The following is a 17,037-nucleotide window of genomic DNA, read 5'->3' as shown; positions in this document are numbered from 1 at the left end:
ATCTTCCTCACCCAGAGATTGAACCTGGGCCCCTCAGGGAACCTGAGCCACCCGGGAAGTGTTGACAGTTCCAAGGTCGAGCACAAAAGGTCAACAAGTGGTCCAATTTCTGGAAATCCCCACCACTTCCCCAAAACAGCCAGAATACTCCTCCCACTTATCAGCCTATAAAAACTTACTCACCTATAAAAAATATAGGTGAGTATAAAAAAATTACTCACCTATAAAAACTGACAATCTCATAGCTTGGGGCTGCTCTTGCCTTCTGAGATGGCCCTCACTCTGTGGACTGTTTCTAAGTGAACTCACTTCTTACCCATCACTTTGTCTCTCACTGAATTCTTTCTGTGACATCAAGTACTTGAGCTTCATTAAGTCCCAGGTATGATCAGGGATTTAAAAAGACAGTGGGTTCAAGCCCCAACCTGAGGTACACAGTTTCACCAGGACAGCAAAACAACCCCCGCCCCCCACCCCATGCCACAGACAACATCTACAACAAAATTAAGTGTCCAAGTGTTTCAATGAACCCCAGAATATAAGCTGGTAGAACAAACACTGCAGGCAGTAAAGAATCCTCCTGCAACGTGGGAGACCTGGGTTTGATCCCTGGGTTGGGAAGATCCCCTGGAGAAGGGAAAGGCTACCCACTCCAGTATTCTGGCCTGGAGAATTCCATGAACTGTATAGTCCATGACTGAGTGACTTTCACTTTACTTTTCACTTTAGGAACAAACTAGTAACAGCAGTAAGACCCCTGTGGTACGAATATCCACACAGGAGCAAGCAAAGGTAGCAAGGAGAATGGAAGAAATCACTCAAGAGTCTAGCGGGTCACCGGGAAGGGAGCTGCTGAAAGGGCAGGAGCTCTGGGCACTGGACCATGAAGGGATGGCCCAGGTTGAGCATTCGCTAGAGTAACCAGCCGATGCTCCCTGCCAGGTGTATCGGAAAAGGCCCCACCATGAGAAACTGCTGAGATCAGATTCCAAACAAAGAAGGGGAAAGAAAATAGAAGATTGATATATAAGTGATGGTGGTGGCAGGCTACAGCCTATATGGTCGCAAAAGAGTCGAACATGACTTAGTGACTAATCAACAATGGTGGTGGTGGCAGGGTGAAACTAGAGCCCCCAAAACCCCTCATAAAGTCTGAGGTTATACTGTCTGATTCTTCATAAAATAAATAAAGCTTGCTCAGCAGTCATGAAGCTGAAAAATACTATCTTGTTCTCCTTTGCCTCCTAAAATTTCAAAAAAGTAATTCATATAAATATAAGCAATATAAATTGATTAAAGCAGGGTATTTTATTAAATTGTTATAAGAGAAAGCAGACAAAGGAACAGAGTAATTAACCTAAAAAGAACAGGATGCAAGAGAGACACACCTACTGTTAGAAAGAAACAACAGGTCCCAAATGTGGTCGCTGATCCTAAGCCCACCAAGACAAATATCTAACCACACTCAGAATTATAAACCAGCAGTCTAGAGTTTCCTGATCAGCACTGGTGAAGGGTACTACTTGCCCTAATAGGACCCCCAGCTTCTCCGTGAGGGAAGGTGATCTGGTCTGAAATAGTCTCACAGTCTTTATTTTCTTGGGCTCCAAAATCACTGCAGATGGTGACTGAAGTCATGAAATTAAAAGACGCTTGTTCCTTGGAAGAAAAGCTGTGACAAACCTAGACAGCATATGAAAAAGCAGAGATATTTCTTTGCCGACAAAGGTCCATCTAGTCAAAGCTATGGTTTTCCCAGTAGTTGTGTATGGATTTCAGAGTTGGACCGTAAAGAAAACTGAGTGCCAAAGAATTGATGCATTTGAACTGTGGTGCTGGAGAAGACTCTGGAGAGTCCCTTGGACTGCAAGATCAAACCAGTCAATCCTAAAGGAAATCAAACCTTAATATTCATTGGAAGGACTGATGCTGAAACTGAAGCTTCAATACCTTGGCCACCGGATGCAAAGAACTGACTCACTGGAAAAGACCCTGGTGCTTGGAAAGACTGAAGGCAGGAGAAGGCTGACAGAGGATGAGATGGTTGGATGGCATCACTGACTCAATGGACACGAGTTTCAGCAAGCTCCAGGAGTTGGTGATGGACAGGGAAGCCTGCTGTGCTGCAGTCCATGGGGTTGCAAAGAGTCGGACAGGACTGAGCGACTGAACTGAATCGTCTCCATCTGCCAATTAACGACCTTTCCTTTCCTGAGCTCCTGGGGGCATCCTTCTGTTTGTTAGATAGATGCTGTCTAATTCATGAATTGGATAAAGCCAATTAGAGCTTCAAATTTACTCAGTTGAATTTTGGTTTATACAAAACAGTGAAAATAAAAAAATTTGAGGCATCAGGTAAAAAAGACCAAGTCATTTATAAGAGAAAGAAACTCAGATTTGTCATTAGAGATCCGTATTTCAAACTGGGTGTGGAGGGAAAGCGAAGGATGTGAGAAAACAGGTACTAATCAACAACATCAAATAACCTATTTATCAAATTGATAACCACAGAAAAGAAAAAAAAGAATTAATCCAAGTAACTTCTGAACAATCAACACCAGAAATGAATACACTGTAGGAACAAAAACAACTGTAAATAAATTTGGAATTTCACAGTAAGAATGGGCATAGTAAATCTGAAACTAATTTCTAATTATTGCAGGGCTCAGTAAATGACTAGATATAATATTGAAGAACACCAGAGTTCTCATGGAAGAAAAGGGAGACAGAACTACAGACACTAACAATGACAGGAAGACACAGTGGTGACGGACTGAAATTAGACATCAATATGAACTTGACTTAAAACTAACATGTATTTTCCCCTTTATCTCTGTCTAAGGGCCTAGAAATAATGATATCCCAGTAGCAATAACTGCATCTTGCTTTCTAAATTCTATTCTGCCCTAAAAAGAATCACGATTCCCTGAATAAAGGTTGGTGCCAGGGCTGGAGCAGGAGAGTACATGGGGACACTTTGTCCAGGGAGCAAAGACGTGCCCAGACAGACAAGGAAACCACAGGAGGACGCAGGAGCTCACCCAGAGGGCCTCCCACCCAGGGGTGGGCCTGGTTTAACAACAGCAATCAAGTAAGAAGACTCCAAGATTGTGTACCGCTACTTAAAATATTTAACGGGAGGGAGGAGCTGTTCTTTATAGGACACAAACTAAGCTTAGAAAACAGAATTAGAAAAGTTGTTATTTGCAACCACCACAGTAATAACCAATTAAAGCAAAATTATTCAAAATTATCTTAAAATCATGGGTGAGAGGTTGTTGAAGAAGTGATTCTCACAGTCTGAAAGGTTACTTATTATTAGCTTACTTACTATTTTACAGGGGGAAAGTTCCCTTTAAAAGGGAACAAAAAATGATAGACCTCACTTTATCACATAATTATAATTTAACACCAGCAATGAGATAACTGACGCAGGACTCATCTATCGATGTCATGTACCTTACCGATAGAATACATGTGCCCAATGTCTATGCTTAATCTACAAATCATCTAATTTCAATTTTAAAAATACGATTTGTGATTTAACATTAATTGGCATCCATCTACTTCCAATATGAAGAAGCTTCTATAAAACTACTGGCCTGGATTCTGAAAAGGAGGGGGGCTCTGGGGGGTATTAGAGGAGAGGAAACCGAGAAGACAGGACAGAGCTCGGTGACGGACCCCCCCCCAGAACCACCAGGAAACCCGCACAGTGTGGCCAGACTCCGGGCGCACCTGGGACAAAAACGCTGCTGCCGGATGCTGCTGAGGTATCACGGGCCCTGACACAGAAGAGGGTCTTTGCTGCGTCGAACAAATACACACGCAGAAACCAAAGGCAAAGCCTGCAACTCAATCAAGAAAGCAACTCACCGGAAAGCTACCCCTCTGCTTTAAGCAAGTTCTGTAGGACACCTGTCTACAGAACTACTTGCCTGTAGGAGACCTTCTCAAATTTCCCTCAATCCTGAAGAGCTGACAACTGACTTCCACCTTCTTGAAACAGTGGCGACGCCTTGTTTCCAAACAGAATACAATGTTTTTACTTAAATTTTCTGCATTGATAAAGGGGGCACATTAAGAACTGTTATATCTTCTTGGAGAATTTAAACTTTCCTCATTATGTAATGTCTCTTTGTCAACTGTGATTTTTTTTAAGTGACTCATTTTTAGTCAGTCTTTCCAAAGCATTTAATGAAGTTTTCTTTGCAAAAAAAAAAAAAAAAAAAAAAAAGGGAGAAAGCAGGGTGGTGGTGGGGGGCGAAGAGGAAGAACAGACAAAGCTTTGACTAACTGCTTCAAAAAAATTTTAAATGAATTCTAAAACTGAATTTTTTTTCCCTAAAATACAGTCAATCTTATAGTCAGATTATCAGATGAAACAGAGTTAATAAGAAAAAGTATCCCACACACCACCAACTCCCCAATCTACATTTCTAGCCAAAATCTTCCTCTTCAATTCAGACCAGACCCATGTTTCCAATGGGAGACTGGCCATCTTCACTTGGACAACAAGCAAGTAACTACAATCTCATGTGTTCAAAACTGGAGCTGTTCCCTAAATAACATCATGATGTATCTAGGTTCCCAATCCAGTAATTCGAGTTGTCTCTTGAGTCTGCTCTTCCCTCAGCCACTGACCATCATGCATCAATTCTGCACCTCACCACCTCAACTCAGCTCCTCCCTTCTCCCCTTCCCGAGTCAGTTAGGACCACAGCGTCTCAGAATCATCTTCCCAGTAATGTAAGTAGTAAAGGCAAAGGAATGCCGGAATTACAAAATCACAAGCTGTAATGAAATAATGATTCCAGGCAATGACCATCAGTGGCTCATAAAACCTACACATGAAATGTGAGGATTTGTCACGTGGATCAGACTGAAACTCATCTCGGAGATTCTGTTAACCTCACGGGAGAGGAGTCAACTAGACAAGACGGGCATTCTGACAGGTTACAGCAAGGCTCACGACCATCTGCGCAAAATATCAATAAAAAAGCCAATAAACTCCCGTGCAATCCTGCTTCTTCCATCTGCTACCAGTTCACAAAAACATGGAGGGACAGAGGAACACGTTAACAGACACCATGTGCTCAAAATCTAGAATACGGGAAACTCAACAGAAAAACAATCTAGTCTCTTCATCAAATAGACATGATGGGAAAAAATGGGGGAAGGTTACAGGAAAAAGCCTGTTATAGATTAAGAGAGATGCAGAGATTATCAAGGATATATAACATCCAGACCTTTTTCAAATCCCAGTTCAATCAAGTCAACAAAGACATGCTTTGTTTGAGACAACTGAGAGAAACTGAATAGATTAGATATTAGAAGGTATTAAGAAAAAAGTGTAACTTCACATTGTGAAACTATCTAGCTGATTTCAAATGAATCGCCGGGTTAGTTGCACTGGGGTGATACAGCCCTGGAATAACTGGCCAGATTCAATGAAGTCAGGATATAAAAATTAGTTACCAACTGATAAACAGGTATTAGATGATAGAAAGGAATTAGTGTTAACTTTCAAAATACCTAAAAAGCGAATAAAATTAAAACCACACATATCACAAACCTGAGCACTTTCAGTACACTAGTAATCTATCTTTTTACTTACTTGAATAGTTTCATACACACAACAAGCATATTATTTATTATACAAACTAGGGAAAATCTGAAAATGAAGGGGGGCTCTGATCATGATTACAGTAAGTCAACAGGCATACACTGGGGCTGACTCAAGCAGGTCAGGGTCAGTCACCCTCCTCCACTAGGTCAACACCTGATGAAAAAGGTGTGATGACAAAATCACCGCACAATATACACCCCCTCAAGGTCACTCCCTCTAGCTAATCACCTCTGGGAAGCATGAGCTCTTCAACAGTGCAACCACTGCTCAAATAACTTTTGGAAGTGCACTTTTGCACTGTTAGACCATCATCTCATGCATTAAGGCGTCATTAGAAATTATTTTCTTGCATGACATTCACATTCTTATGAAGACAACTGCAAAACAGTGAGTTTAAAAACATTTTGGTTCATGGCACTACTGGAATAAATGTTTACTTCACAAAATGTACACTTTTAAAAATAAAGCTTATTTGGGTGTGCAAATTCTCATTCGTTTTATATTAAAACAAATTAGCCAGTATTACTTTATAGCCAGTATTTCAAGAAGCTAAAAAAACTAGCCTCAGAAAATTTTTAAAATAAAGGCAAAACTACCTCTTAGCTGAGGAGTAGGGACACAGGTTAATTATTAAAATACACATCTGTTTGCTGGCTAGAATATGTACTGATAAAAAATTATTTTAAAAGAAAGGCAGAAGGCAAGTATATGGAACTATTCTTAAAAGTAATATCACACATGGACAACTTGTAAGGCTCCTCAAGAACAAAAGATAGATATGATCTATTCTCATAAAACTACGACCATTTAAGAGTCTGGCCCATATAAGACACTTAATATTTACTTAAAAAAAAAAATGCTACCCCTAAAAAAGAAAACCAGGAAGGTAAAAGCAGTAAAATGTTGCTGGGATGGTCCAGCAGAGGTTATTCTTTGTCATGTAACATCCATCATCAGAGCTCTCAAGGAAACCAGCCAGTGCCTAGCTGTGGATTTTTAGTTGACTAAAACTGAAGGTCTAGACTGTATCACGCAAATCAACGTTAAACAGTACTTCATCGCTTTTCAAAAAAATCTCGAACTACCGGATGGTCAGCAAAAAGATAAAGGTATCCAAATGCTAAAAAAAGGTATTTTAATGAACAAATACCATTTCTGCATGATGTATATTTTCTGGTGAATAGAATCAACAATCACTTTTTGGTAGAAACCATTTCTGTTTCTGTGATGCTGAGTCCTGAACAAGTAGGGTTCCCAGAATTGGTAACACTTTTCCATAAGACAAAGATTTTGGTGATAGGCAAATATCGTTTTTTTACAGGCAGCACATGTCTGTTTCTTGCATGAACAGTGATGATGAGATGAATGAAGCATTTTCTCCTACTCTCTACTTCTACACCTAGAGTGAAAGAATCACAAGAACTTATGAACAGCAAAACTATTTTGCTAAAGTGGGAAAAGGTTAATGAGTAGTTGCATTTTTGCCATAGGCTTGTCTACCGACACCATTAGGTTAATAATTAGGTTAAAAGTCATAGCAATATAAATACGGGAATACTGTATAAATATGGGCTTCCCTAGTGGCTCAGATGGTAAAGAATCTGCCCATAATCTGGGACCTGTGTTCGATCCCTGGGTCAAGAAGATCCCCTAGAGAAGGGAATGGCTACCCATTCCAGTATTCTTGCCTGGAGAATCCCATGGACAGAGGAGCCTGGAGGGCTAAAGTCCATGAGGTCGCAAAGAGTCAGATACAACTGAGTGACTAACACATTCATTTTCACACACTGTTATATTTAAAATGGGTAACCAACAAGTATACCCCAGGGGACCTCTGCTCAATGTTAATATGGCAGCCTGGATAGGAGGGGAGTTTGGGAGAGAATGGATACATGTATATGCATGGCTGAGTTGCTCTGCTATACACCTGAAACAATCACAATGTTGTTAATCAGCTATACCCCAATATAAAATAAAAAAAAAAAAAAAAAAGAGAGAGAGAAACAGAGGTTTCAGTCTTATAAAGATTCAAAACGTTATTAGTGCCTGGAATTTTAAGTTATTTATAAAATAGTAAGGACAACTTAGAAAAAGACACTTTCTAGTGGAAAAGCATCTCCCATTAGAACAAGGATTTTTAAGCTTAAGCAGCAGCCTCAAACCCAGCAGTCTATCAGGAGTCATTCTCATCTAGACTCCTGTGCAAGCTAGGCTGAAGCAGAGCCCTGGTGACGTGATGGGACAACAAAGCCAGTGTTCTATGAGTCAAGACTTTCTGAGAAAAGTTTCAGCAAACTTATCTCACTAATCAGGGAGTAAAGTTAAAGATAAATTTAAGAAAACTCAATCAAAATGTCTAACTTTTGAGAGCTGCTGCTGCTGCTAAGTCGCTTCAGTCGTGTACGACTCTGTGCGATCCCATAGATGGCAGCCCACCAGGCTCCGCCATCCCTGGGATTCTCCAGGCAAGAACACTGGAGTGGGTTGCCATTTCCTTCTCCAATGCATGACAGTGAAAAGTGAAAGTGAAGTCGCTCAGTCATGTCCGACTCTTAGTGACCCCACGGACTGTAGCCCACCAGGCTCCTCCGTCCATAGGATTTTCCAGGTGAGAGGACTGGAGTGGGGTGCCACTGCCTATGAACCAATCACCTAGTGCGATGGGTGCATTTGTATGTATGTATTTTTAATGAAAGAAATAGGGAAGGAGGGAGTAGGCACCCATTCTAGAAAAGTGAAGTATGACTATAGCAAAACACTTAAGGAAAAAAGGCTCTAATCTGAACTCATAAAGGATTTCCTTTACAAAAATTTAAAAAGCACTAAAGAATTTCCTTAGTAATTTAAAAACTATTTATTAAAGACCCTGCCACTACACCATACATTTTAAAAACTGGTAATTCCACTCTTTTAAATCAATTTTAAACTACAGCCTAAACCAAAAGAAAGCCTACCATAGTGCCTGGCTCCATCAGTACTAACTGGTGAACTGAGCCTAGTTACTTAGCTCATTTGAGCCTCAGTTTTCTCAGTCTAGTCCATAAAAGTGCTGGCCGGGTATCTGGTACATACAGAGTACAAGCACTAGCCAGGCAGAGGTGCCTCTATCACTACAATTATTATTAACAACCATTACACACAGTCAAGTCCCAATATTGCTTTTGTCATTTAAAAGATACTAAGTATGTAGTAAAATTCAAACTGTAGGGAAAGAAGGGATAAATATTTAGTCCTTAAAATAAAAACTTCAATAAGAAATTTTGTTGTGAGTGATTTTCACTGTATATTAATAGTTCTAAGTTCAAGAACATTTGTCAGTCTAAAAAATGAAAATTATTTCTAATAAAAAAGAAAACTAAAAGCAAAAAGAAACTGCACAAGAGTAGGCTTGATTTATAAATAAAAGCTATAAATGAAACTTACAGTAAAACAGGAAATTCTCAGAAGATTCATAAATAAAGCCAATTCAATAATGTATGGAATACAAGAATCAAAGATAAAACAATGGATAAACCCCTAGAAGGAAACTCTTGAGCCAAATTTGTGCATTAATTTTAACGTTATCCCACTTTCAACCACCATCAAGTCTTTTTCCAAACTGCTGATGAAGGAAGTTTAACTCATCTGAGTTCCTTTGAATCCGTTACCCTTCCTTAGCATCAACAAGAGCTCCTAAAAAACAATAACATGGCTAAAAACTGAAGTGGATAAAATCAGACTTGTGAATAATCTAAAATAGATTAAAAGTATAGCTTTTAAGTTATAGATTAAAAACTATAGCTTTATAAAGTGATCTAAGAATTGTTTTAATTAGCAGACAAGTCAGACTTAGAAATATGCTACTAAAGGTGATTAGTTTTACTAATCACTATTTCACACCAAATAGCTGTGAAAAGAAGAGAAGCAAAAAGCAAAGGAGAAAAGGAAAGATATACCCATTTGAATTCAGAGTTCCAAAGAATAGCAAGTAGAGATAAGAAAGCCTTCTTCAGTGATCAGTGCAAAGGAAAAGAGGAGAACAACAGAATGGGAAAGACTAGCAATCTCTTCATGAAAATTAGAGATACCAAGGGAACATTTCATGCAAAGATAGGCTCAATAAAGGACAGAAATGGTATGGACCTAATAGAAGCAGATGATATTAAGAAGAGGTAGCAAGAATACACAGAAGAACTGTACAAAAAAGATCTTCATGACCCAGATAATCACGATGGTGTGTGATCACTCATCTAGACCCAGACATCCTGGAATATGAAGTCAAGTGGGTCTTAGAAAGCATCATTATGAACAAGACTAGTGGAGGTGATGGAATTCCAGTTGAGCTATTTCAAATCCTAAAAGACGATGCTGTGAAAGTACTTCACTCAATATGCCAGCAAATTTGGAAAACTCAGCAGTGGCCACAGGACTGGAAAAGGTCAGTTTTCATTCCAATCCCTAAGAAAGACAATGCCAAAGAATGCTCAAACTACCGCATACTTGCACTCATCTCACATGCTAATAAAGTAATGCTCAAAATTCTCCAAGCCAGGCTTCTCCTGGTTTTAGAAAAGGCAGTGGAACCAGAGATCAAATTGTCAATGTCTGCTGGATCATCGAAAAAGCAAGAGAGTTCCAGAAAAACATCTATTTCTGCTTTATTGACTATGCCAAAGCCTTTGACTGTGTGGATCACAATTAACTGTGGAAAATTCTGAAAGAGATGGGAATACCAGACCACCTGACGTGCCTCTTGAGAAATCTGTATGCAGCTCAGGAAGCAACAGTTAGAACTGGACATGGAACAACAGACTGGTTCCAAATAGGAAAAGGAGTACGTCAAGGCTGTATATTGTCACCTTACTTATTTAACTTATATGCAGAGTACATCATGAGAAATGCTGGGCTGGAGGAAGCACAAGCTGGAATCAAGATTGCCAGGAGAAATATCAATAACCTCAGATATGCAGATGACACCACCCTTATGGCAGAAAGTGAAGAACTGAAGAGCCTCTTGATGAAAGTGAAAGAGGAGAGTGAAAAAGTTGGCTTAAAGCTCAACATTCAGAAAACTAAGATCATGGCATCCGGTCCCATCACTTAATGGTAAACAGATGGAGAAGCAGTGGAAACAATGGCAGATTTTATTTTTTGGGGCTCCAAAATCACTGCAGATGGTGACTGCAGCCATGAAATAAAAAGACGCTTACTCCTTGGGAAAAAAGTTATGACCAGTCTAGATAGCGTATTAAAAAGCAAGAGACATTACTTTGCCAACAAAGGTCCGTGTAGTCAAGGCTGTGGTTTTTCCAGTGGTCATGTATGGATGTGAGAGTTGGACTATAAAGAAAGCTGAGTGCCGAAGAATTGATGCTTTTGACCTATGGTGTTGGAGAAGACTCTGAGAGTCCCTTGGACTGCAAGGAGATCAAACCAGTCCATCCTAAGGGAAATTAGTCCTGAATGTTCACTGGAAGGACTGATGTTGAAGCTGAAATTTCAATACTTTGGCCACCTGATGCAAAGAGCTGACTCATTTGAAAAGACCCTGATGCTGGGAAAGATCGAAGGTGAGAGAAGGGGACGACAGAGGATAAGATGGTTGGATGGCATAACCGACTCAATGGATATAAGTCTGCATAAACTCTGGGAGTTGGTGATGGACAAGGAGGCCTGGTGTGCTGCAGTTGATGAGGTTGCAAAGAGTCCGACATGAGTGAGCAACTGAACTGAATTGAAAGCTGATTAAATATAAAAGCGTGTGTTGTATCTGCAGCAGTAATGTGAATAGTGCAACAGGTATTCCTCAGATATACAAAAACACAATGTTCACATCATGGACAAACAAAATTTCACCTCGTCTCTTTTCTCCCCACTTTCTTCTTACTTGTAACTTAATCAACATGTCCAAACTATAGCTGTTTGTCACCTGCAATCACAGGCTGGCTACAGAAAGAACAGTTTGGCAAAAATCAATGAAAGCATTCTATGAGAATCAATTGGCTATACAGAGCTTACAATAAACGCTGTATATTTCATTTTCCTTGTAAATTCCATACTGTACATTTTGTATACCATTATATTTATAGTAAATTTATTATATTAAAAAAAACCACTATGAGATAAAATATAATACCTGGATATCTTTCTTCACTGATTTAGCTTTGTTATCTGCAATTTTCTTCCTAAATTCAAGAAGAACTTCCTTACAGTCCTCAAGGTGAATCTCAGGCTCCCAGGTATCATCATCTGCTGTGTATCCTTTCCATCGAACCTTATAAAGGACCTTACCCTGTAACATAAATTAAAAACAGGCAAACAAAAGGTATTAGACTTGATTATAGTTCCAAAGCCATACGGTTGCTGAGAACAAATGAATCAACTTAAAATGGAGATTAAAATCATGATAAAGAATGTTCATCTAAAAAAAAATTCATCTCCTGAGATCATTTGTGAATTCCTTAAAACACATAATGAAATTCTACCCAATCCAAGCCCAGTTACAGTGGAAAATTCAAGATACACATATAGAACGCATATGTATGTGTTAATCGCTCAGTTATGTCCCACTTTTTGTGACCCCATGGACTGTAGTCCACCAGGCTCCTTTATCCATGCGATTTCCCAGACAAGAATACTGGAGTGGGTTGCCATTCCCTTCTCCAGGGGATCTTCCCGACCCAGGGATCAAACTCAAGTCTCCTTTATTGCAGGCAGATTCTTTATCATCTGAGCCACCAGGGAAGCCCATATACATAAACTACAACAAAAACATTTTAAAGTTCTTGTTGTGTCTTTTGTCCATTTTTCTTGTTCATTTATAAGAATTTTTCTTTTTAAAACCTTTGTTTTTGGCCATGGCACGCATCTTGCAGGATCTTAGCTCCCCGACCAGGGATTAAACCCGGACCACAGCAGGCACCGAGTCCTAACCACCAGACTACCAGAGAAGTCCCTTTCTTTTTAATACTTGATGACTATTAAGTCTTTGTCATATATATTCCAAATTATTGCTTCTCTAGATTTGATTTTTTTTCCTCCTTAATGCCCAACTTCACTGAGAAGCAAGAACGCCCTCAATTCAATAGTTCCTGCACGATCTGCAGAGCACCATTCTAGCTCTGCTTTTAACACTGTCTGATTTTATTCACACAACCACCAAGGCCACAAGCTTTCCAAGCTGAGTGCCCTCCCAGGTCAGCCCCCAGTCATGCCCACACTGCCTTCCAGACACTCTACCACCTGTAGGAAGACTCAGTATCAGCCTTTAACAGGGTGAGAAAGTGAAAGATGATGGGAAAAGTATACAGCCTCTTAACTTTCAACAATAATCCTGAAAATCTTTATAATTTTAAAATAATAATTAAGAGCCTACGTAGGAACTTCCCGGTGGTCCAGTGGTTAAGACTCTATGGTTCCACTACAGGGTGAGCAGGCTCTCTTAGTCCCTGGTCAGGGAACTAAGATCCCGCTGCTGCTAAGGCACTTCAGTCGTGTCCGACTCTGTGCGACCCCATAGATGGCAGCCCACCAGGCTCCCCCGTCCCTGGGATTCTCCAGGCAAGAACACTGGAGTGGGTTGCCATTTCCTTCTCCAATGCACGAAAGTGGAAAGTCAAAGTTAAGTCACTCAGTTGTGTCTGACTCTTAGCGACCTCATGGACTGCAGCCCACCAGGCCCCTCCGTCCATGGGATTTTCCAGGCAAGAGTACTGGAGTGGGGTAAGATCTCGTAAAGTGGCCAAAAAAAAAAAAAAAGTCTGTCAGTTTAATGGTTCAGTTATGCAGCTGTGGGGGCGGGTGGGGGGGTGGGGGGAGTGATTATACCAACTGAAAATGTATGCACATTTTTTTTAGCAAAAGTGTGGAAAAAGAAAACTATTAGTATACAACATTGCAAGAGCTTCTATGAAGGTGTAGTTAAAACCAGATACACCAAGGTGAGACAGCATGGTTGTATAATGCTGAACTCCGCTGTACCAATGGAGGCAAAGGAAAAAAATCTTAGTCAATACTGTGCTGTTGTGCCTTCAAGCAGCAGTATTCTTGGTCTTGGTAGGAGTATCACACGAGAAGTTACACTGTTACAGCAGAGTGGAAAAATGCCTTAATGTACCAACAATAGGGCATGGAAACAAATGATCCTTGCTTTGGGGCCACCTGATTTTTGTGTGGATAAAAATAATGCTAAATTTATTACTCAAGGGAGCTTTAAAAAAAACACACCATTTACTTTCATATGAGCAGGAAAAAAATGTATATAGAGGAAAAAAACAAAGCCAGTATTAAAACTGGGAGATATGAGTGAAGGCATGTGGGAGATTCTACACAATTCTTGCAGCTTTTCTGATTTAAGGAAAAAAAAACTAGTAAAGTTTTATTTCAACAATGAACATAGATATAAATATTAGTTATCAATTAAGTTTGATCTAGTCAATGACAATGAGGAATATTAATAATCATTTTTGAATATAAGGAGTGCATCCTCAATTTTAGCTCCAGACTTGACTGATAAATAACAGCCTTTATTTCAGCAGTTTTGCTTCATTCATTCATTCAATAGATCTCTACTGAGGGTCACTATGTGTACAGCAGTATACAAAAGAAATGAAATCGTTGAATTATACTTCTTTTTTTAATAGGAATAATGTCAACCCAAATATTGCCCAAGACTTTGCTGTATACTAAAAAATTTCATGACAGTCCTGGGATCTATAAACTTATCTTAAAAACTACCATAATCTCTATTTTCTTGGTAGCTGAGCTTAACCCATGAGCCAAACTATAAGGAAGGAGATGGTCCTCCTATCTTCTTAAGATTCTATATACTAGATAATTAGTTAAAAAAAAAAAAAAAATCTCAAGGCCAGTGAGTCTGAGTGTATTATGAACATGAAATTAAAAAAAAAAGCACAACTGTCATTAGGCACTTTAATGGACTTCAAGTATATTAATAATAAAAGCAAGAACTTCCCTGGAGGTTCAATGGTTAAGACTGCACTTCTCATGTGGCGTTGGGGGATCAATCCCTGGTCAGGATGCTTGTTTCAAGGCATTAAATAAATAAAAGAAGTAAAAATAGCAACTATATTCTAAAATGGTGAGGCAAAAAATGAGTAATAAAAGAAGTAAAAATATCTGGTATCTTTTAGTACTGCTTTAAACACATCACAAAAAATGACAGTTATACTAATCAATAATATCAAGAATATGAAGTTTGAACTGACTCATCTGAAAAGACCCTGATGCTGGGAAAGATTGAAGGCGGGAGGAGAAAGGGATGATAGAGGATGAGATGGTTGGATGGCATCACCAACTCAATGGACAAGAGTCTGAGTAGACTCGGGGAGTTGGTGATGGACAGGGTAGCCCGGTGGGCTGCAGTCCATGGGGTTGCAAAGAGCTGGACACGACCAAGTGACTAAACTGAAACTGAATGAAACAGAGAATAGCCTCCTGCATTCAAATTATTCTCACATTACTTCCCCATTCTCCCACAGTTTCAAGTTCTTAACTAATGGTTGATTTGCTTGCTGGCAGATGTATTATAGGTTTCAAGTAACCCAATTGGGCCCTGGTGGATCAAATGATAAACAATTAGCCTGCAATGCAGGAGACCTGGGTTTAATCCCTGGGTAGGGAAGATCGCCTGGAGAAGGGAATGGTGACCCAGTCCAGTATTTTTGCCTGGAGAATCCCATGGACAGAGGAGTCTGGCAGGCTGCAGTCCATGGGGTCACAGAGTTGGACACCACTGAGTGACTGAGTTGAACAGTTTCAAGACAATTAATCAGGCAAATATTCTATGTAAAACAACATAAGAACTTACATCAGTGAAAGTAAAAAATCCTTTTAAAGCACATGAAACACTTACGAATACTCAAATGTTTGGAAATTAAGCAATGTATTTGTACACAATTTATGGAAATTGGAAAATAATGTTATCTGAATGAAAACAAACATAATTTATGAATTTCAACTAAAGTAAGATGAGAACATAATTTAACATAACATAAAGGTATGTTATTTGAAAAAAGAAAGGCTAAGAACAGTGAGCTATGCAAAGGAAACTATAAATAAGGTGAAAAGACAACCCTCAGAATGGGAGAAAATAATAGCAAATGAAACAACTGACAGAGTTAGATTAATTTCCAAAATATACAGGCAGCTCATACAACTCAATACCAGAAAAACAACCCAATCAAAAAGCGCAAAAGACCTAAACAGACATTTCTCCTAAGAAGACATACAGATGGCTAATAAACACAAGAAGAGATGCTCAAAATCGCTCATTATTAGAGAAATGCAAAGCAAAACTACAATGAAATATCACCTCACGCCAGACAGAATGGCCATAATAAAAAAATCCACAGATAACAAGTGCTGGAGAGGGTATGAAGAAAAGGGAACCACTACACCCAATGGCACCCCACTCCAGTACTCTTGCCTGGAAAATCCCATGGAAGGAAGAGCCTGATAGGCTGCAGTCCATGGGGTCATGAAGAGTCAGACACGACTGAGTGACTTCACTGTCACTTTTCACTTTCATGCCTTAGAGAAGGAAATGGCAACCCACTCCAGTGTTCTTGCCTGGAGAATCCCAGGGATGGGGGAGCCTGGTGGGCTGCCGTATATGGGGTTGCACAGAGTCGGACACGACTGAAGCACCTTAGCAGCAGCAGCAGCAGCACACTGCTAGTGGGAACATAAACTGATACAGCCACTGTGGAAGACAGTATTGAGATTCCTTTAAAAACTAGGAATAAAACTACCATACAACAGTTCTGCTACTGGGCATATACCCTGAAGAAACCAAAACTGAAAAAGACACATGTACCCCAATGTTCACCGCAGCACTATTTACAATAGCCAAGACATGGAAGCAACCTAGATGTCCATCAACAGATGAACTGATAAAGAAGCTGTGGTACGTATATACAATCACATCAGCCATGAAAAGGAACTCAAAAATTTTGAGTCAGTTCTAATGAGGTGGATGAACCTAGAACCTAACATATAGAGTGAAGTAAGTCAGAAAGAGAAAAACAAGTATCTTATATTAATGCATATATATGGGATCTAGAAGGAAGATATTGACAAATCTGTTTGCAGAGCAGCAGTGGAGACACAGACATAGAGAACAGACTTATGGACAAGGGTAAGTGAGATGAATGGAGAGAGCAGCATGAATGCATATGCACCAACATATGTAAATAGACAAGCAATGGGAGTTTGCTATATGACTCAGGGAACTCATACTGGGGCTCTGTAATAACCTAGAGAGGTGGGATGGGAGGGAGGTGGGAGGGAGATAAGAGGGAGGAGACATATGTACATCTATGGTTAATTCATGTTGATGTATGACAAATCAAATACTGTAAAGCAACCATCAATTAAAAATAAATATTTTTTAAAAAAGCTGTGCACCC

At 39.6% G+C, this 17,037-nt stretch overlaps 1 protein-coding gene across 3 annotated transcripts in view; it reads right to left on the bottom strand.

The window, feature by feature from the left end:
• MPHOSPH8 (M-phase phosphoprotein 8) overlaps nucleotides 1-17,037 on the bottom strand; it is a 43,689-nt gene that overhangs the window by 21,898 nt on the left and 4,754 nt on the right. For all 3 annotated transcript variants that reach the window (XM_025262781.3, XM_025262780.3, XM_006046085.4), the window contains exon 2: nucleotides 11,745-11,900. In XM_025262781.3, coding sequence (XP_025118566.2) covers nucleotides 11,745-11,900 — 156 coding nt within the window. The remainder of the gene's footprint in view (nucleotides 1-11,744; nucleotides 11,901-17,037) is intronic.

This window comes from Bubalus bubalis, chromosome 13 (genome assembly GCF_019923935.1).
Source record: "Bubalus bubalis isolate 160015118507 breed Murrah chromosome 13, NDDB_SH_1, whole genome shotgun sequence".
Classification (NCBI taxonomy): Eukaryota; Metazoa; Chordata; class Mammalia; order Artiodactyla; family Bovidae; genus Bubalus; species Bubalus bubalis.
Note: the sequence above shows the minus strand (reverse complement) of the source record. Positions and strands in the feature narration are given on the sequence as shown.